Source organism: Sus scrofa, chromosome 17 (genome assembly GCF_054392235.1).
Source record: "Sus scrofa isolate SSC_HxYL_T2T_F1_AM1 chromosome 17, Sscrofa_HxYL_maternal_Yorkshire_Landrace_v2.0, whole genome shotgun sequence".
In the NCBI taxonomy this organism is placed as follows: domain Eukaryota; kingdom Metazoa; phylum Chordata; class Mammalia; order Artiodactyla; family Suidae; genus Sus; species Sus scrofa.
The window spans coordinates 8,249,746-8,271,170 of record NC_139399.1 but is presented as its reverse complement, the minus strand read 5'-3'; the positions used below and the strand labels follow the sequence as shown (position 1 = coordinate 8,271,170).

The 21,425-nt window shown below is 42.8% G+C and overlaps 1 protein-coding gene across 19 annotated transcripts in view; it reads left to right on the top strand.

Moving 5' to 3' along the window:
• DLC1 (DLC1 Rho GTPase activating protein) overlaps positions 1-13,172 on the top strand; it is a 465,100-nt gene extending 451,928 nt beyond the window's left edge. For all 19 annotated transcript variants that reach the window (XM_085002957.1, XM_021077719.2, XM_085002956.1 and 16 more), the window contains 8 exons: positions 1,103-1,262; positions 1,369-1,567; positions 3,483-3,696; positions 5,391-5,505; positions 7,466-7,684; positions 8,469-8,686; positions 9,408-9,581; positions 10,604-13,172. In XM_085002957.1, the coding sequence (XP_084859083.1) occupies positions 1,103-1,262; positions 1,369-1,567; positions 3,483-3,696; positions 5,391-5,505; positions 7,466-7,684; positions 8,469-8,686; positions 9,408-9,581; positions 10,604-10,724 (1,420 nt within the window). In that variant the 3' untranslated portion in view covers positions 10,725-13,172. The remainder of the gene's footprint in view (positions 1-1,102; positions 1,263-1,368; positions 1,568-3,482; positions 3,697-5,390; positions 5,506-7,465; positions 7,685-8,468; positions 8,687-9,407; positions 9,582-10,603) is intronic.
• Positions 13,173-21,425: the final 8,253 nt, after the last annotated feature.

The following is a 21,425-nucleotide window of genomic DNA, read 5'->3' as shown; positions in this document are numbered from 1 at the left end:
ACTGCATATTTTACATTCTCATTTCTGAGTTGCCCACCCCACCCCCTCCCCACCAAACCCTCAAGAATCTGAAAATCCACAATACTTCTTGAGTTCTGGTCAGTTTTTCCAGTGAGTCAAAACCAAATGTTAAAGCCTCTCCTTGTGGGATCCATGGAATAAGGAGAAATTCTGCACAAAGTTCTTTTCCTGTTCGGCCTTGCCCTTTCTTGTCCCATTTAGAGAGGTCATTTGTAGAGCTGACATTTCTGCTTGACAGCATTAAAGGCATGACATCGGTTTCCTGCTGTTGCATATACTGCTCGGGCTGGACCTGGTTTCAGGACTCCAGGGAGCCCGGGTAGGCGCACAAAACACTCATTGTTCTTTTCTGTCTTCCTTCAGAAACCTAAAGATGTTATATTCTCTGGGGTCATCAGCAGGAGAATTTATTTTGACTTTGGGTCATTAGCTTGGCCCCCACTGTTGAGCTCCAGGGTTGGCTCTCATTACGTGGGACCCAGCATCATGCATTTGCTATTTTCTCATCCTGATCTTTTTTTACCCTAAGTTCTTTGGATTTCATCAAGAACTTAGGAGTGATTCTTGTCCATTTTCAGGACAAATAGGGACTTGTTTTTCAACTCTGAAGTGCCTGATTAGGGTCCTGACTGTTGCTTTCTCCTCCTGCTCCTTGCTGTGACGCCACTTTGTAAGGAAGCCCATCAGCTCCCTTAGGAAAAGACCCAATTTTCAGAGTTAACAGTGGAAGGAGAGTCTTCAGCTGAGGGTATGTTACTGAACCCCACAGCTCCAACTCTTAGAAGACCTGGGGCAGCACTGTTCAATAGAACCATCTGTGGTGGTGGAAATGTTCCATATTTGCATAGTCTAGAATGTAGCTGCCAGACGGCCACAGATGTCGAGTGAGCGGCCACAGATGTCGAGTGATCGCTTCACATGTGGCTGATACAACTGAGAGACTGAATTTGTAACTTTGTTTCATTTAAATAGAGACCTGATTAGCAGAGCTCTAGAGAGGAGAGGGTTTACCTGCAGAGATGGACAAAACGTAGACAGACCAGTAAACCTATCCTTCCCACCCCCAATATTCTTTCACTAGGGCTGTGCCCAAGTTCATGAAAAGGATCAAGGTTCCAGACTACAAGGACCGGAATGTATTTGGGGTCCCTCTGACAGTCAATGTGCAGCGGACAGGACAGCCGCTACCCCAGAGCATCCAGCAGGCCATGCGCTACCTCCGCAACCATTGTTTGGATCAGGTGAGAGCTGCTGCCTGCCTGGGAGCTCAGGCACATGCATTTTTTTCTAGTTTTGCAGTGAAGACGTTCCTTCTCTTTCGGGGTTTAATGCTTTTTTTCCCAACAGGTTGGGCTCTTCAGAAAATCAGGTGTCAAATCCCGGATTCAGGCTCTGCGCCAGATGAATGAAAGTGCCTTAGATTGTGTCAACTATGAGGGACAGTCTGCTTATGATGTGGCAGACATGTTGAAGCAGTATTTCCGAGATCTTCCTGAGCCACTAATGACAAACAAACTCTCAGAAACCTTTCTGCAGATCTACCAGTGTAAGTGTTCTTTGATCTTAACGTCACTGGTGGGGAAAGGTGGAATCAGCTGAAGCCTGTAGCTCCCTTTGGTTTTTTTGAGGTTTTGGGTTTTTTTTTTTTTGTCTTTTTTGGCATTTCTAGGGCCGCTCCCGCGGCATATGGAGGTTCCCAGGCTAGGGGTCGAATTGGAGCTGTAGCCGCCGGTCTACCTCAGAGCCACAGCAACACAGGATCAGAACCATGTCTGCAATCTATACCACAGCTCACGGCAACGCCGGATCCTTAACCCACTGAGCAAGGCCAGGGATCGAACCCAAGACCTCTTGGTTCCTAGTCGGATTCATTAATCACTGAGCCACAATGGGAACTCCCCTGTAGTGCCCTTTGATGTCATTCTTTTGGACCCTCGTAATGACCTCTTGGAAACATGTCATCAATTTCCTTCTTCCTTGCCTTCTTGTTTGTGGAACAGGTTTCTGTATACTTGTTGAGTAATGCAAAAAACAAAAAATTTTCCCTCCTCATCGTTCCCTAATTACTGAAGTAGTTGTACATTTTTACATTCTGATCCAGGAGCTCATTTTTTTCATCCATTTCGAGAACGGTGTTATCTAAGATACTTAAAAGAGCAGATACCGAGATGTCTCTCTCTGCCTTGTCTGTAGACATTTCAGTTGCCTCCCATCTCTCTGGCAGGGCCTGTGGTGTTTAAAATTTCACAGGTGTCTGTGTGTTTTATCTTGCTGTAAAATGAATAAATAATCTTTTTCTGTTATTCATCACAGCTTCTGCCAGAAATACTTGGGAAAACAATACCCATGCCCATCTCACTTTTAAGTAAAGTTTAAAGCAAACAGTTGTCTAAATTAATGATCAGGATCAGGATTATAGCTTTTACAGCCCCATGTTTTTCTTGGCTCAGTCTGGTATTACGGCAATGTAATTTAAAAGCAGGTTCTCTCAGTGCTTGAATTGTCTTTAGAACGGGCACATGGGACTTTATTTTATGAGAAATGGAGCTGGTCTGGATTATTTCATTATTTGTTTCATCCTTTCAGATTTTATGAAAACACAGGTCACATTTCCCACACCAAGGTATTTGTTATGTATTGTAACCATGGAGCTGTTTAATCAGTTTGCCCTATGGAGCTGCATGTGAGTGACTTGATTTTTCCACCACATGCCTTCTAAAAGAAAAGGAGACCTGAAGGTTGGGTTTAGCATTTTCCACATGTATATTATATATAGATAAACATATAATATTATATTACATTGTGTTGCGTTATTTATATTATATATCTTATGGGTTTATTTCTCAAGCATGTATTTTTATAGTAGCTTCCCAATAGGCTTTCTAAAACAAAGAAATTGCTAGTTAAACATACCTGTTGTTTAAATTGAATATTTTAGCAGCTTCCTTTTCCCATTTTAAGAATGAGCAGATCAGTTAAGATTAGGAGAGTCCCCAGAGATGCTGAACGTTTTGAAGTCAAGGCGAAGAAATCTCAATTCTCATCCTTTTGTGTTTTTGATAAGATTTTTCACCAAAACTAAACAAGTATAAGCGTATAAGGCCCAGTAATTGAGGTTGGTCAACTAGGTGTTTTGAAACACTACTTTAAAAAAGCTCATACACTAAAAGAAAAGAAAAGAGTGGTCATTGCCTAGAGTTGAACTCTGGGGTGGATTTAGGAGTATTTGGCATTGTGGGTGTTTAAAATTTTTAACTCCTCCACAGGCAGGAAATACTTGAGGGGAATGACGCTTGGTGGCAGTCCCTAATTTCTTCCATATTAACCTCAAGTACACTCTCTGCAAGTGCTTGTTCAGTGCTGGGCTGAGGTCTTTGATGCTAATGTTTGCTTTGGGACGTTTGCTTGCAAATGTACATGAAAAATCACTGGGTTGATGGGGAAATGCCGGTGTCTCGCAGATGTGCCCAAGGACCAGCGCCTTCAGGCCATCAAGGCTGCCATCATGCTCCTGCCTGACGAGAACCGGGAGGTTCTTCAGACGCTCCTTTACTTCCTGAGCGATGTCACCGCAGCTGTCAAGGAGAACCAGATGACCCCCACCAACCTGGCCGTGTGCTTGGCGCCTTCCCTCTTCCACCTCAACACCCTGAAGAGAGAGAATTCCTCTCCAAGGTTCGGGTCTGATGGGGCGTGCATGCACAGTGATGAGACTGAGGCAGCCTCCTTTTCCCTGTAGGGCCATCCATCCCTGTGTTTTTGCTGGATTCAGGTATGAATCCAGACAGAAGGAGTTTGACCTCCTTCCTTCATAGCCCACATTCCTCCCCCGTGCTTCTAGTCCTTCCTTCTCAGCCCTGGGGGTGTGGCTTCCTAGACGATCCAGTTTCAGCCAGGTTTAAAGACAGACTTGCATTCCTGCCTTGCCGTGGTCCCCCCAATGTCCTCTTTCTGCCAGCAAAGAGCCATGCAGATTCACTGACCTCAAAAACTGGATGGGGGGCGGTCCCACTGTGGCGCAATAGGATCGGATCGGCGGCGTCTTGGGAACGCTGGGACGTGGGTTCGATCCCCGTTCCAGTGGGTTAAGGATCCAGCATTGCCGAAGGTCAAGACTGCGGCTGGGATCTGATCCCTGGCCAGGGAGCTCTGTATGCCTCAGGGTGCCCAAAAAGGAAGAGGGAAAAAAAAAAAAAAAAACTGCATGGGAGACAAGAGCCCTGCTGCTTTGGCTTCTGTAGTAGAACCAAGCTGCTGGCCTTTGCTGGAAGTCGAAAGGAGCTGGCTCTAAAAGAGCTAAGGATAATGTTGAGTCTCAGAGTCAGGACTTGGCTTGGCCAAATGTTGCACAGTTCCTCCTTAGACGTAGACAAGACGGGAGTGGCTGTAGAGGTCAGGGAATCTCTGATTCAAGTACAAAAGCTGATATTTGCTCAGCACTTATTCTGTCCCCAGCATGGAGCTACACCCTGGACACTGCTTATCTCATTTAATCCTCAAAACAATCATAGGAGGGGACGCTCCTGTTAGTATCTGTTTTACACATGAGGCAAGTAAGACGGCTGGACGGGTCGTTCAAGTCAGTAACTTGTCTCTGTCTGATGAGAAAAAATGGCAGAGCCAGTTGGAGCTGCTTATATGAATACTTCGTATTCACACCCTCATGGTCAAGTGTGTGAGAAAGGAGTCACTAACTCCTTTCTACCAAATCCATCCCACTGATCCTTCTCCTCAGCTCGAAAGGAACCTTACAGGTACTTTTCCGCCAGAGGCATGGGGTCCGGTTGTGCGAGGTGAAGTTAGCTTTGTTCTGACAGCCATACAATGCTTAATTAACTAGTTCTAACCACTGACTGGGGTATTCCCGCCTTAATGGGATAGAGAACCAGCAGTGAGCAGATGAGAGAGGTCAGATAAGATTAAGGCAAAACTCCTAGGAAACAATAGACTTTTCTCTCACTGACAGGAGGGGCCTGTTTATCTAAACTGGAAAGAATCGGGATCCTGTTTACCCACACTGATCAGTGCCTTCCACCCCCACACTCCTCAGAGCTGCCTTTCCTTCTCCCCACCACACATACGTGACTTTACCCGCTGCCCTGTTTAAATAGGAACCTATCTGACATTGATGGCTTTAAGTAGCCTGGATTTCATTGGAAACAGCCTCTTTCTTGTTTTTTTGTGCATTGTTGATACAACTGAGAAATTCTAGGGACCAAAGTAAAGTTCTCCTGAATCTTACTTACATTAATGACAAATGGTCTCCTGTGAAATAGTCTTTTTCTCCCCTTTAGGTTTCATGGATTAAGAACATAGATTAAAAATATATAAATATTTGAATCTTTCCCTTCCCTGTTTCTTCTGCTTAGGGTGATGCAAAGGAAACAAAGTTTAGGCAAACCAGATCAAAAAGATTTGAATGAAAACCTTGCTGCCACTCAAGGGCTGGCCCATATGATTGCTGAGTGCAAGAAGCTTTTCCAGGTAAGGAGGTGGGGAGTTTTGTTGTTTGTTAAGGATAATGTAAATAGGGACCAAAATCTTGGGTACCATACTTGTTCATGTCTTAGCCAAAAGATCTTTTCCACAACTGGAGATTTATATATGTAGCCTGAGAATGTCTTATTTATATATTTTATCATGGATAAGCTCATTAGAATTAATAAATTTAATGAAATTGCCTACTCCATACCCCTTTACTTAGAAAGCAAAAGTGGAGGTCTCTTGTGGTGCAGTGGGTTAAGGATCTGGCGTTGTCACTTCAGTGGCCCAGGTCGCTGCTGTGGCACAGGTTTGACTGACCCCTGGCCCGGGAGCTTCCACCTGCCACAGCTGTGGCAAAGATAAAAAAAGGAAAGCAAAAGCAACAAATTATCTGAAATAAATTCTAGGTCTGGGGTGTAGCCACTATGGAAAACAGAATGGAGGTTCTTTAAAAAAAAAAAAAAAAAAAACAACCTAAAAATGGAAATACCTTATGATCCAGCAATTCCAATCCAGGGTATATATCCAAAGAAAATGAAAACTCTAATTCAAAAAGATACACATGCCCTAGTGTTCATTAGCAGCAGTATTTGCAATAGCTAAGATATGGAAGCAACCTAAGTGTCCAACAGATGAATGGATAAAGAAGATGTTTTGAGTGTGTGTGTGTGAAATACTACTCAGCCATATAAAAGAAAGAAATTTTGCCATTTGCAACAACATGGATGGACCTGGAAGGCATTATGCTTAGTGAAATAAGTCAGAGAAAGACAGTTATTGTATATGATTACTTATATGTGTAATCTAAAAAATAAAACAGAAGAATGTATATAACAAAACAGAAATAGACTTATAGAGAACAAACTAGTTGTTTGAGATGGAGGGGCAAGGGGATTAAGATATATAAACTACTATGTTGGAGTTCCCATCATGGTGCAGTGGTTAACAAATCCGACTAGGAACCATGAGGTTGCGGGTTCGGTCCCTGCCCTTGTTCAGTGGGTTAAGGATCCGGCGTTGCCGTGAGCTGTGGTGTAGGTTGCAGACGCGGCTCGGATCCCGTGTTGCTGTGGCTCTGGCGTAGGCCGGTGGCTACAGCTCTGATTCAACCCCTAGCCTGGGAACTTCCATATGCCGCGGGAGCGGCTCAAGAAAACACACACACACACACACACACACAAAAGATATATAAACTACTATGTATAAAATAAGCTATGAGAATATATTGTACAGCATAGGCAACATAGCCAATAATAATAAGTGGCATATATAATAACTATCATACATAGTTTATAAAATTTTGGGGTTACTCTGTTGTAAACCTGAAACTATTATAATATTTTAAACCAACTAACTATATTTCAATTAAAAAAGAAAACCTATGTCTTTGTCAGTGTACACCATATTTCAGTCACTTAGTTACTGTAACTTTCTAAAGAAGAGTGCTCACACAAGAATACATTTTTATAGGAGTTCCCGTCGTGGCACAGTGGTTAACAAATCCAACTAGGAACCATGAGGTTGCGGGTTCGGTCCCTGCCCTTGCTCAGTGGGTTAACGATCCGGCGTTGCCCTGAGCTGTGGTGTAGGTCGCAGACGCGGCTTGGATCCTGCGTTGCTGTGGCTCTGGCGTAGGCTGGCGGCTACAGCTCCAATTCAACCCCTAGCCTGGGAACCTCCATATGCCGCGGGAGTGGCCCAAGAAATAGCAAAAAGACAAAAAAAAAATAAAAATAATAATTAAAAAAAAAGAATACATTTTTATAGATGCCTCTCTGAAGGTAATCCACTTTGCCTCCTCATGATACCGTGTGAGGTCAACCAGGGTACCCCTCTGTAGGTTGGAAACAGGGCAATTGGACTGCCTTGCACTACCTGGAGGACCCAGCCCATTGTTTCTGCCCTGCTGCATTCACTCATGGGCAATAAACCTCCTTCATGTCTCTCGTGTCCCTCCCAGGTTCCTGAGGAAATGAGCCGATGTCGAAACTCCTACACCGAACAAGAGCTGAAGCCCCTCACCCTAGAAGCATTAGGACGTCTTTGCAATGACGAGTCAGCTAGCTACCAGCACTTCCTCCAAGACTGTGTGGACAGCCTATTTAAAGAGGTCAAAGAGAAGTTCAAAGGCTGGGTCAGCTACTCCACATCTGAGCAGGCTGAGCTGTCCTATAAGAAGGTAGGTCTTCTCCCTGTTCTCAGTCGCTTGAGTTCCAGCGGTTAGGTCCTGGGCTCATCAGAGACAAGACTCTTTTGCCAACACAGTTCTCCATGGGGATCTGTCATCCCTTCCCCTCCTTGTAGAGCTGGACAGCCAGGTGATTCATATCCTCTAGATAATGATGGGAACTAGTCCAGTAAGGATTAATACCATTGAAGACTTGTCAGAGGAGTCCAACTAACTAATGAAATCCTTCGTTTCCACAGAATCACACTTGAGTTCCCTGGGATGTCTTACCCACATCTTGGGCCTTGGGGCATCTGATGACATGCTTAGATACTTCCGTCATTTTATCTGGGTCCCCTTGCACTCTCCTCTGTTCTCAGTCGCTCTTCTCTTGGCCCTCTTGGGAGCGGGGAGTGCTGCGGGAGGAATTAACTTGAAAGCCTGTGGTGGGCAGAGGCATCTTGCATGGCTTTGCATGGATGTATCTGTTGATTTGTCTCTGCCACCTTGACAAGAACGAAACAATGAGAGAGGTCCAGATGGCTGTGCAGGCTTAGGGGTTGCATGTAAATTTTACTTTTATTACATTGGGCCCCAGGAAAACAGAGCTAACCAGAGGTGACATCAGCAGCTGTTTGCTTTCTGGCCTGTTCTTGAGTACACTTGGGGACAGCAGACTATTAAAGCCATAGATACAGATAAAGAAAGGACCATGTGCCCAGCCAGCAGCAGTTTGCCTTCAAAGTCTGGGTCTATGGGGATTGTCTCGGCCCTGAAATGTACATCCTTTTTTCAGGTGAGTGAAGGACCACCTCTAAGGCTTTGGAGGGCAACCATCGAAGTTCCTGCAATGCCTGAGGAAATCTTGAAGCGCCTACTTAAAGAGCAGCACCTCTGGGATGTAGACTTGTTGGATTCCAAAGTGATTGAGATCCTGGACAGCCAAACTGAAATTTACCAGTATGTCCAAAACAGTATGGCACCCCATCCTGCTCGGGACTACGTTGTTTTGAGGTGAGAGCTTCCAGATTGATTATTGTGACAAGGAAGAGCCTATGTGTCACTGAATGTTATAAGGTGGTAAAATTATTTAAAATAGAACGTATGTTTCCAGAAGAGTGTTGAACCCTCCCAAATATGGAAAATATATATGCATGTATTCCAGCAGTGGGTCCATCCCTGAAAATGGTTTGAACACTTTTGGCATTGAGCACAAAAAGAGAAGCATGTTCCGTTGTTTGCCCCCTTTAGGGTAGATTTTCTTGTTAGAAACAGCAAGTGAATGCATAAGGCAGGAAATAACGGGTCCTGAGTGAGCTGTAGTTGAAGCCGATTTATATGTAATTAATAAATTCTCTGAAGATGCTACTTATAGAAGAATTCGAAAAATCTTTGAGGAAATGTCACATCACTAGTTCAGAACTTCTCCAACAGAGTAACATTCATTTGGATGTTGTTCATGTTCTGTTACAGGTGTGAAATATAAAAAAAGGTTTCAGACCCACTCGAGATTGGTTCTTTTCAGAGAACTGTGTGAGCTTGTACCCGCCCTGCAGCAGGGCTCTGTAGTTTCTCATTCAGGAGTCCCAGCAGACCCAGTCCTTCCAAGATACCACCTCCCAGGGCTGGGTCACCCAGTGGTTCCCCATCTTGCCCTCTAAGAGTGAGCCCCCCCTTTAGCCTTGGCTTCCAGGCAACTCCATTTTTTCCCCTCTTGTTTTGTCTCTCTCTGCAGAACATGGAGGACCAACTTACCCAAGGGGGCATGTGCCCTTTTACTCACCTCTGTGGATCACGACCGGGCCCCTGTGGTGGGTGTGAGGGTCAATGTGCTCCTGTCCAGGTATCTGATTGAACCCTGCGGGTCAGGGAAATCCAAACTCACCTACATGTGCAGAGCTGACTTAAGGTACGTTATGATGCTGAGCTTTTCTGATGTGGTGAGTGAGGGGCCTAAAAAAGATCCAGACTTTTTGTCTGATACAAAGAATGGCTTAAATGAATATACACTGTTGCATCTTGGATGCTCCATGAAGAGCAGGGCTTATAAAGTAACTACTTCATGCTTCTTGGTCTTCTGGGTTCCATTTACTAATTTCCATCCTTTAGAAAATGTGGTACTAAAGCAGTGTGGATATGATGGTTCTGCCATGAACTGAAAGCCACAGGAGATGAGAATTTGACAAGCAGATGTTTCTCATTTTTTATTCAAAGGTGTTTGAATAATGTGATGTGCTCTTTTAGTAATTAATAAAGCCTCTACTTTGGTGCCTTAGGTCACTATGAATTTTTATCAGACAATTCATGACATGCAGCAATACCAACAAGAAAAAAAATGAACCTTTCTAAAAACTTTCCAGAGTGGCTCTTATGTTAAATAAATTCACATTTGAAGCCTTTACGTCTCTGTGATCTGTTTCTGTTCTGTATGCCAAAGCTTTCCTGATGGTTTCGCTTAGTACCTGCACTCATTGTTGTTCCAGAAGTGGAACTTCTGGTTCCAAAAGTGGAATAGAAGTGCCAGGAAATTACCTTGGAATAGTAAGAGGAATCTTTACTTGCCCATTTTGCTGATCAAGAAATAAATGTGTATTTAGGAGTTCCTGTCGTGGCCCAGCGGAAAATGAATCTGACTAGCATCTATGAGAACGCAGGTTCAATCCCTGGCCTCAATCAGTGGGTTAAAGATCTGGCTTGCTGTGAGCTGTGGTGTAGGTCACAGACGAGGCTTGGATCCCATGTTGCTGTGGCTGTAGCGAAGGCCAGCGGCCATAGCTCTGATTCAACCCCTAGCCTGGGAACCTACATTTTGCCGAGGGTGTGACCCTAAAAAAAAGACAAAAAAAGAAATAGATGTGTATTTAGAACTTTCTTGGCTGATTCAGGGTTGTCTAACCTGAGTAATTTGTCTGCATTTCTTCTCTGCTGTAGGGGCCACATGCCAGAGTGGTACACGAAATCTTTTGGACACTTGTGTGCAGCTGAAGTTGTAAAGATCCGAGACTCCTTCAGTAATCAGAACACTGAAACCAAAGACACCAAATCTAGGTGATTCACAGAGCAAAAGCAACTGTGTCCATTATCTGGGCATTTGTTCTAGAACCCTTGCCAGTCCTTTGGAAGACTGAGTTCTGCATCTGATCCTGAAAGAGAGAAAACTACAACTTGGAGTGTAGGAATTGACTAGAGTGATCTGATACATTTTTAAAGCTGCTTCCTGTTTGTTCAAGGTCTGTGTTACGGACCTTGACTGGAATATATGACTGTGCAAAAAAAAAAAAAGTATTCTAATTGGAATTGCTTCTGAGAAGCAAAACTCTATAAATACATTAGGGGAGATAATGAAGAGTCTTCATTCTCTTGTGCATGTGTATGTGTACGTGAACCTACGACATTTTCTTTGCAGTGTGTGGAGGGACTGGTGTATCCACTGGAATAGTTGGTACTCTGACATGTTTTCTCACTGAGAAGAGCAAAGAAAGGTTTGCACAGAGGAGTGTGTGTATGTGTGTTTGTTGCTGGTCGAATGGCATAGATGAGCAGGTTGGGATGCAGTGGCTGGCACACTGAGACACTTCCAAGAAGGATCTTGATGCTTCAGGTTCAGTTTAACCTGGAATATCAGACTACCCATGGAATCATCCAGAAAGGGAACCCATTTATTTTGGAGTATCGGACAGCCCACTTGTCCGTTTGTTTGTGTTTTTTTTCTGAGTTAGTAAATATATTCCTTTTCCACCAACCTCTTCTTTACCTTAAAACTAACTTAATACATTTGCCCGGATAACCCATTTCAAACGCAGTTTGTCTCTAGACCTGATTGCAAAGAGCGAAGTCGTTCTCATCCAGTACAGGTGAATTCAGGGATAGAAACTCCCCCTTGCTGGCTCCAAAGCAGTTTTGTTTTTCGTTTTCTTCAGTTGAGATGTAAAAACTGAACATTCTAACTTCTACACCTGAATCAAGCATCAGAACTTTTTACATGTCTGAAAATCCTTTGCATTAACATGCTTATGGGAGAAGATCTTTAAGGCACTATGTACGGAAACACAGGAAATTGGGTCCCACAAAAATCCTTGTAAATTTAACCCAACCACAAATTTGTTTGTTGCTGTTGTGGTTATTAACAGAATTTTTGAATGCTGCATATATTAATTAATTGGATTTGTCACTGTCAGCAAATGGTGGGGATTTTGCTTTGTTTTCCCTACACTTCTTTCTCTTCTCCTTCATGATGCCCTTGGAATATATTTTAGTAGTAATGGAAAGTAGTAATCACAGTAAAAAAACAAAAACACACTAGTTAGTGTAGGTTTTTGGAAGGGTGGTCTTTATACAGGTTTTACTGAAATGGTAAAGGGTGGCTGAAAAGACAGTATTAGTGAATTTATTTTATATGGATCAAAAGTGAATAATGTATGAATGAGAGTTGTAAGAAGGATTTTTATTTTGTTATAATTTAGTTACCATTGTCAGTGTTATTTCAAAGGTTCTTTGAAGACTTTGGGGGTGGGGGACAGATCAGAGTTTAATTTGAGTATTTTGGATATTAGTGTTCCTCGTGAAGATATACTTGTATATTCAATTTTAATGGCTTTGAGATTTGTAAGATTGTATGTTGTATATACCATTCTATTAAGAAACACGTACACCTGTCCACTGTGCTTTCTATATAGATAAAGCATGATAAAGATTATTATTTAAAATATACTTGTATTTATACCTCAGATATTCTTTTGGATTTTGTACCTCAAGGCTTTTTTTGGTTTGTTTGTTTTTGCTAATGTAAATACACTTTACATGAATACAGTCTAAGTGAAAAAAAAAGTAAATAAGAGGTTTATAACTTGCTCTATATCTGTACAGAATATAATCAATAAGTGCACTATTAAATGTTTAAAGTAAGGGAAATGTCTGGTCTGCTTTCCGTTGTATCGCATCTCACTCCCGCCCTGAAACCACAGATGGCGAGGCAGAATACCATCCCGGCCTCAACCAAAAGGAAACTACAGATCTGCTGCAGGAAAATCGGACTGCAACTCATTCCAAGGCCAAACTGCAACTGAGCCACTCACTAACAAACAGGAAACCCTGGTGAAGGTTCAGGAAGCATGGAGATGCCCTCCAAAGAAAGGTCGTGAGGAAACGATGCTGAGAAAGTTCCAAGAATAAGCAGCAGCAGCCGAAAGATGCTCCTCAGCAAAGCCAAGGTCACCGGTTAATTCCAGAAAAGGTCTCTTTCCCACTGTCTGGCCTTCCTGTTGAAAGGATTCCTGACATATTTGACCGGAGGAGAATGTGAAGGATATGAACATTGTCAAGAACTCTGCTTTAAGCCGTCTAAAGTAATATTGCCACAATTTACTAATTGCGACTAATTGCCTAGGCTGTAAGCTCTCTGAGAGCAGGGCTCTTCTACACGTCTTTATAATCCCCTACAGCAGCTTTCAGTGTTTTGTACTTGTAGGCACCTAATAAATTTATTATTTACCAAATGAAATGGATTGAATTGGCATCTGTTATTTGAAAAGAGCATCTAGGATGCTTTCTGTCTTAAGTCCTCGCTTGGGCTCATCAGTGCCCACTCTGAGATGGCAAAGACTGGAACTTGTTGAACCTTAGTGAAATCTTAAAGTTCCAACTAGCAAAGGTGTCATAGATACTCTACATAGATGCTATGCTTTATAAACTAGAGTTCTTTGTGCTGGAATTTCAATCAGTCTCATTTCTCGGAACAGTATGATATGGATATTAGGTTTGATTTTGACAAATATTCACTCTGAGCTTAATAAGGGGAAAACCCAACCTCGATACAATTTAAAGACCAAGAATTTTTTTTTTTGTTTTTGGTTGTGCCACGGCAGGTGGAAGTTGCCAGGCCAGCCAGGGATCAAACCAGCTCCATAGCAGTGACCCAAGCCACTGCAGTGAAAACACAGGATCCTTAACTCGATGTGCCACAAGAGAACTCTGCAAGGCCTTTTTATTTGCCTCTGCCTTCAGTCCTGGTTACCTCAGAGCCATACAAAATAAAAGATCAAAATGTCTTAGGTCTGAAATACCTAATACTTCAATTTGAGCAGCTCTGGAGTCATGAGTTACTAACAAGCTCCATCTGGTTCCCAGGACTGAAGAGCTGCTCTCAGGGGCCCCAGGGAGATTCAGATTGCTTTTGTCACCATCTATTTTCCTGTTCACCTCATTTAGCCAGTTATTCCAACACCTACTATTTATTTAGGTCACATGGTGCTCAGCAGTCCTGAAAATCTGCTGTTGCATATTAAGGCAGAAATGATAATGCCACGTAGCATCCTGCCTGTGCCAATTTATGTGTGGAATAACTTGGAAGATTCTAACAAAATTAAATGGATTCTTAAAAAAAGATTTTTTTTTTCCTAGGGCTGAGTGAAACAGGTGAGATTGTGGGGAAGTAAAATTAGAGGAAAAACTTAAGGAAGATAATCCAAACTGTTTCTTTTCCAAATCACTAGTTAGAGGTGGTGTGTGTGTGTGTTGCTCACTTTCCACACACTTACTTAATCTTCACAGGCACCCCACAAAGCATAGGTATTATCCTTCTAAAGGAAGGCTTTCCTTCTAAAGTGGCCAATTAAGGTACCCAGAGCCAGAAGGAAGAGCTGAAACTCCAGCTTAGTCCACCACCCAACATCTGCTGATCTTTCCCTCATCTGGAAGCCAGTTCACATCACCTCAGCATCATAATTGGGAAGAACCGAGGAAAAGGAAGGCCCACAGCAAAATAACATTAGTCAACATCTCCCAGCAAGTATTCTGTCACCCGTTACTGAGATGCTTCAGGAGAAATTAAGTAGGTCAAAATAAAGGTGAAGCAAAAGTTTTGTTTTGGGTAAATGGTTTAAACAATCAGTAGTTCTGTTTGCAAGCTGCATAGATGACTGGCAGAGCACCAAGACTTCCCTGGGGCTGCCTGGAGAGACAGAGCCTGCTCCTCTCCATTTGCAAGCTCAGGACAATCCAATGTGGGGTCTGAATGCAACCCACCCACCCTCTCTCTGACCGTGTGTTGTTTCATGAGTACAAGGGGAGTGTCTACTTACAAGGGCCTTAGCCTGGGACCAGAAGTGAGGTTCTATGACCCTGCAACAGGTCCTAATGCCCCTCCCTCCACATAAGCATATTATGAAGTACAACTGACATATCTGTGAAGGTGCTTTGAAAAGCAAGAATTACTGAGAAGTAAAGGAGCCTTCATGAAAGAAGTGGAATCTAACCCAAATGCTTTCTCTCACCTGCCTATTGAAGCATAAATGATTATAAAGCAGAAATCCTAAACAATGAGATCACGGCATGCATGTCATCTTGGTGTTCCATCAGGATGAAATTTGCCTAAGGAATTTAAATTCCATTTGCCTAAGGAATGCAAATTACAGAAAACCTCAAAGAGCCTGTGGCAGAGAAAGCTCAGGTAGGTCTGTGTAGTTGCAGTGAATTTGGGCCCATTCTCTAGGGGGTGATCAGTCCATTGCAGGCTGGGAGTTTGCTAAATCATGTTGGCAGCTGTAGCCCAAAGTAATTACCCTCGCTGTGTATACACAGTTCCCATTAGAGCAGTCAGTTGGCCTGTCTCAACCCAAGGCTATGTTGACACCTATAGCATAAACACCTCTTCTGAGAGATTTTTCATCTCATTGGACTTAAAAAAAAAAAAAAAAAAAAAAAAAAAAAAAAACACAGTTGATGGCCAGAAATGTTGCTCTTCCTAGGGGATTTTCATTTCTTTCTCTTTCCGATAAAGATGCAAAGCACTGTGGAAAGCAAAAGCCTTACTCTTTTTATGACTCATCATCTACTATGACTTGATGATGTTCCCACAAAATTAGTGACTTGTTCCCATAAAAAGTCTTATTTCTAAGGAAATTGTTTCAGAAAACTTTGTAGATTACAAGCACTAGAAAAAAAATGCAAAAGTGTTCAGCTCAAATATGAGTGGACTTGCTGTTGACCTAAAAGGGTATTAAGCATAATGACAGGCTAGGTACTGAAATATATGCTTTATTCAATTAGTATTACATTTAAATCTCATAGCAGTCCTTTGAAGGAAATGTTACTAGCCTCATTTTATAAATGAAAAAGTTTAAAAATGTAAACTTTAAAGTGTGAAGATGCCGGGAGTTCCTGTTGTGACTTAGTGGGTTAATGAAGCCGACTAGCATCCATGAGGATGAGGATTCAATCTCTGGTTTGCTCAGTGGGTTAAGGATCCAGCGTTGCCGTGAGCTGTGGTGTAGGTCTCAGAAGCGGCTCAGATCCCACGTTGCTGTGGCTGTGGTGTAGGCCGGCGGCTACAGCTCCAAGTGGACCTGGACCCCTAGCCTAGGAACCTCCATATGCTGCAGGCACGGCCCTAAAAAGACCAAAAAAAAAAAAAGGACAAAATGTAAAGATGCTTAAAGAAATAAAGTTGCTATATAATTGCAAACGGACTTAAATTCGAGAACAACACTGTAACACAGAACATTTGGAAATGTTTCCTTGTCTGTGCTAACAGCGTAGCCAGTAGTACCTGTGGCTATTGTTGAAACACGGCTAATGTCACTGAGGATCTGAATGTCTAATTTTATTCAATTTTTATTAAGTTAAATTTAAATAACTTAAATTTATTTTAGGTTTATTTTACATTTAAATTTATTAAATGTAGCTAGTAGCTTCCGGACTGGACAGTATAAAATTTATTTCAAAGATCTGAGAATAATTCCAAGCAATCCAATTCTTCTCTCTCTCTTCCACCTGAAAGATAGAAGAAAGAAAGAAAGGAAGGAAGGACAGAAAAAGAAAAGGAACTAAGAAGAAAGAGAGAAAGGGAAGGAGAGATGGAGGAAAGAAAAAGAAACGTAGTACACATTTCAGGTCGGATAATACCCCCTCAATATTTTACAGCCACAAGACTGAAACTGTGTCTCCCCAACCTATGGCCAACTCCTGTATTTCTCAACCTTAAGTTAGATGACCTCTTTTCTTTCCTAGTAGAGTATTTGTACATCTCCAAACCAGAGATAAAGCTGTAACTGATCTGAGAGCATGCTTCATAATTCAGAATATTCCGCTTGGCTTGGGTAAGCAACAACATCCTCACAGATGCTGCCATTCCAACAGCCACAGGGGGACTTCCTAGTCCGTGCCTGCTCCCTCAGTCTCCTTGTCTCTGGTGCCCAGGCTTCCTTGCATGCTGGTGAGACTAGCCACTGGGCAGCAGCTGTCAAAGCCCAGGTATCCTTCAATGACAGGAGTTCTTGATCCAGGTTTGATATGTGTGAAGTGGCTAAACCCGAAAATCAGTGATAATGTCTCTAAGATAAAGACTTCTTTAATGAGCTTCTTGGTGGTCTAGTGGCTAGGATTCAGCAAGATAAAGATACCTCTTCCAGGAGCTTCCTGATGGTCCAGTGGTTAGGATTCAGTGCTTTCACTGTTGCAGCCGGGGTTCAAACCCTATTCTGGGAACTGAGATCCCACATCAAGCTGCTGCTTTCTATGGTCAAAATAAAATAAAATATAATGATGAATTTGAAAGAAATACATCTTCAACAGTGGGTCCTAGCTTTTTGCTTCCAAGGACTTCACTATATTTCTTAACTTTCTTTCAAAGTCAAATATGTATGATATTAAACAGTATAGCTTACTAAGAAGTAATGTGTTTTTCCTTATTTTCAATATAGATACATATTATTTAAAACATCTAATTAAGTCTAGAAGCTTCTTAGAAATAAGTGTGAAAGAACTTTCATTGGCATGTGATTTGAGAGATTTCTTAATGAAGAATACTTTATAAAGATTTTAAAGCTAAATAGTGTCCAAGGCCATTGACTCTTCCAATCAGGAGCCTGTAGCTAAGTCATGGTTCCTGGCCCTGCTCAGATAATTCATCAAGGAAACGGTGGATTTAACGTCATGCTCCAGAGAAACTAGTTTTCTTGACTTCCACGCAGCTGATAGGATGTATTTTTCCAATCACAAAGATAAGTTAAGACTTTGTCGCAGTATTTTAAAATGTAAAAATATGAATGGATCATTCATATCATTCCAAGAAAGCAGGAAGTGAAGGGTTCACACAGCCTGTAAAGGTTATTCAAGCAAGAAGAAATCTGAAGCCCCTGAAACCACGCAGAATGTTGTAACATCCCAAAGAGCTAAAGAATATTTCACCCCATGACCCAAACTGAAAATGAGATATGTTTTCCTGCCATCATATGGAAAGGAAAGAAGATAGATTTCTAGAAGCAAAGCAGCCTGACTGATAAGGCAGGATAAGGGTATAGCTGTTTGTTTGTTCTAACCAAGCTAATGCCATAAACACTCTTGGGTCAGATTAATCATCGCCACGGTGCCACGCATGGGCATCTCTAATTGGCTGGCCTTGAGCGGTGCGATAGAACCACCCATGAACTCCCCTTTTCAATGACTCCAGGAGGTAATTCAGCCTGACGTCAAAGGATGAGTGGCTATTTAAATTTCCAAATTGCATTTTTGGTGATTTTTTTTTTTTTTTTTTTTTGGCTATTGCATGACTTAACAGACTTAACAGTATAAGAGAGCAATGTCCAGGACTGATAACTCTGTTTCTTTGCTCTCACTCCCTTTCCATTTCTCTCTGATCCTAAATCCATTCCATGACATGAAAAGTACAAATGGATACAAAATCAGGAAATAAAAGGGACAGAACCTCCCAATAAAACCGTCACTTAAGCAACAAAAGGAAAACTGTACAGGGAGGAAGCAAACAAAAGAACCAGCTCTGGGTTTCTAATGACTAAAATAGATTCTGAAATTCTTCAATCTACATCACCCCTCCCACACTTACCTCTGTGTTTGGAGACACCCAAAGAGTCTAATGGAACACCATTTCTTATTTCAATTTTCACACCAACTCCTTGGCTGCCTCCTTTTCTCATCCTCTGGATATCTGACTTCCCCTCACTGAGGTCACTGTTCCTTCACACAAATGCCTCCTCTCTCCTGTGACTGTTCTCTCTCCACTTCTGCAAACCAGCTTTACTCCCAGGCCATCCTTGGGCCGGACCGCTCCTTCTGCCTCTTCCTTCACCTCTTTCCTCTCTCACATGTCCATATGCCTTCCCTTCCCACCTCACATCCCTCAAAACAAAACAAAACAAAACAAACAAACAAAACATAAAAAAACCCACTATAAAAACAAACAAAAAAAATTTTTAAGTTTCTTTGGCTTCCTTTAATTTGCAAAGCAGAGAGGTCCTCTTGCTTCTCTCATTTACAGGTATTCAGTCTATGTCTGCTAGATAGACTAAAGAATTCCTTATCCATTGCTCTCTCTGGGCAAGGACAGCCATGTGAAGGTGTGGTGGAGGGGATATCATGGGATGTGGTAAGGCACTGGGGAGAAAATTAATGGTCACTCGCTAAGCTAGACAGGTAAAGGAGACAGCCACAAGGGGCGGTCAGGGAACGCAGGTTGGGGCAAAGTTTTCTTAAGTTTGGGGCATGATGCCTAAGTTTGAGGACAAAGGAAACTTACCAATGGAGAAAGAGGGGCCACAGAGAGCATCCCAGCCCTCTGTGATGGGCAAAGAATGGGCTCACAGGACAAAGGGTGGCTTTAAGAAAGGAAGGAAGATGCTTTCCTCTGGGACAGCAAGAAAGGACAAGCTGATAAAGCATCTTGGTCAACTAGAGCCTCAGGCTGTGGGCTCAGAGAATGTTGAACTGGATGGAACTTTCGAGATAGCTGGATTCCAGCATCTGATTTTCCAGAAGCAGAAGCAGGATTGGAGAGGCTGTGACTGCCCTGAGGTTTCAAGCTGCAGCAACAAATGGGCTAGAAGTCACATTAGAGTGACAGCAGTCACCTGGTGGGGCTTAGGCTTTTCTCTCCAATTAAACAGCACACGAATGCTTCAGTGACAGCCATTTCTTTCTGAGTTATCTCCATCAGGTGCTCTGGTGTGAATTTCAATCACCCCTCTGACTCTTCTAAGGCTGGGACCTTTTTCACTGTCAGCCAGCGGTCATTTCTACTTTCTCTATCATTATTCCCTAAAGCTATGAGTAGCCACTGGGTCGCATGAATAATTGTTCATTTAAGCAGCTAGGTCGGCATAATTCTAGTGTTTCCACGTATTATCTTATTTATTCCTCACTGCAAATCTGTATGGTAGGGAGGCATTATTATCCCATTTTATAGAAAAGGAACACAAAGCATGGCTAGGTTAAACTGTCAGGGTTCCCATCAGATAAATCACACAATTTAGAACAGAATCCAGCACGTGCTGAGCACCCAGTCTATCAGCTGTTGTTATTTTTAATGTTATATTAGATGTCGTTTTATGTAGCAGGTGAGAGCACAGACTCTGGACAGATTCTCAGAGGTCAAGGGTATGACCTCAGGGAAATCGTTACTTAACCTCAGTTTTCATTTCTGAAAAATAGACATAATCATAATGAAGAAATTAGAACCATGACCAATGCATAGTAAGTACTAAGTATTGTTACTTACAAATATCTGTTTTTTCTTCTTTTCTAGTTTATTTTTTATTTCTTATTTATTTATTGTCTTTTTGCTATTTCTTGGGCCGCTCCTGTGGCATATGGAGGTTCCCAGGCTAGGGGTTGAATCGGAGCTGTAGCCACCGGCCTACGCCAGAGCCACAGCAACTCGGGATCAGAGCCGCGCCTGCAACCTACACCACAGCTCACGGCAACGCCGGATCGTTAACCCACTGAGCAAGGGCAGGGACCGAACCCACAACCTCATGGTTCCTAGTCGGATTCGTTAAGCACTGTGCCACGACGGGAACTCCTCTTTTCTAGTTTAAATCTGTGCCTAAAATAAACTCTCCATACTCGTAACATTAATATTAAGATTAATACCATCCAAGCTCGGGTGGCCCGGCCCCATGACCAAAGTGGTGAAGACCTGACAGCTTTGTTTCCTTATGCGGCCTCTAGAATTCAGCAGGACTGGTCCTCCATTTTCACTTGGTTATTCATCCAACACACTTTCACTGAATACCTACAGGTACCACCAGAGGAAAGTCACAGAAATACAGTCCTCCTTCTTCACTTGGAGGTGCTTAGTCTTTTCAAGGAGGCAGACAGAGAAATCATTTCAATAAAATGTGCTAGAGTGGAGACTCCACCTCGATGCCCAGAGAAGGAGATGACATCTGAGCTGGGTGTTGAGAAGGATGCCATCCAGAGAAGACTGACAGAGGTGGAGAGGGCAGAAATGCATTCCAGGCAGGGCCAGTGGTGGGCAGCCTGGAGGAGTCTGGCTGGGTGAAGAAGTGGGGAGGGCTGTGCACGTCAGGGGAGGGGGTTTCTGTTAGGGAAGGTGTGGCAGGAGAAGGATCCGGAGAAGCAGGGTCTGTGAGGAGGACCTTGCATACCTTTCTACAAAATTTGAATGCCAGCCTACAGGCTATGGGAGGCTTTGGAAAGCTTTCTATTTTCTTTCTCTTTCTTTCTCTTTCCTTCTCTTTCTCTCTCTTTCTCTCTCTCTTCTTTCCTTCCTTCCTTGTCTTTTTAGGGCCACATTTGTGGCATATGGAAGTTCTCAGGCTAGAATTTGAAAGGGGTTGAATCAGAGCTGCAGCTTCAGCCGTACACCACAGCCATGGCAACACCAGATCCAAGCTGCATGAGCAACCTACACCGCAGCTTGCTCCAATGCCAGATCCTTAACCCACTGAATGAGGCAAGGGATCGAACCCGAATCCTTATGGATATTAGTCGGGTTCTT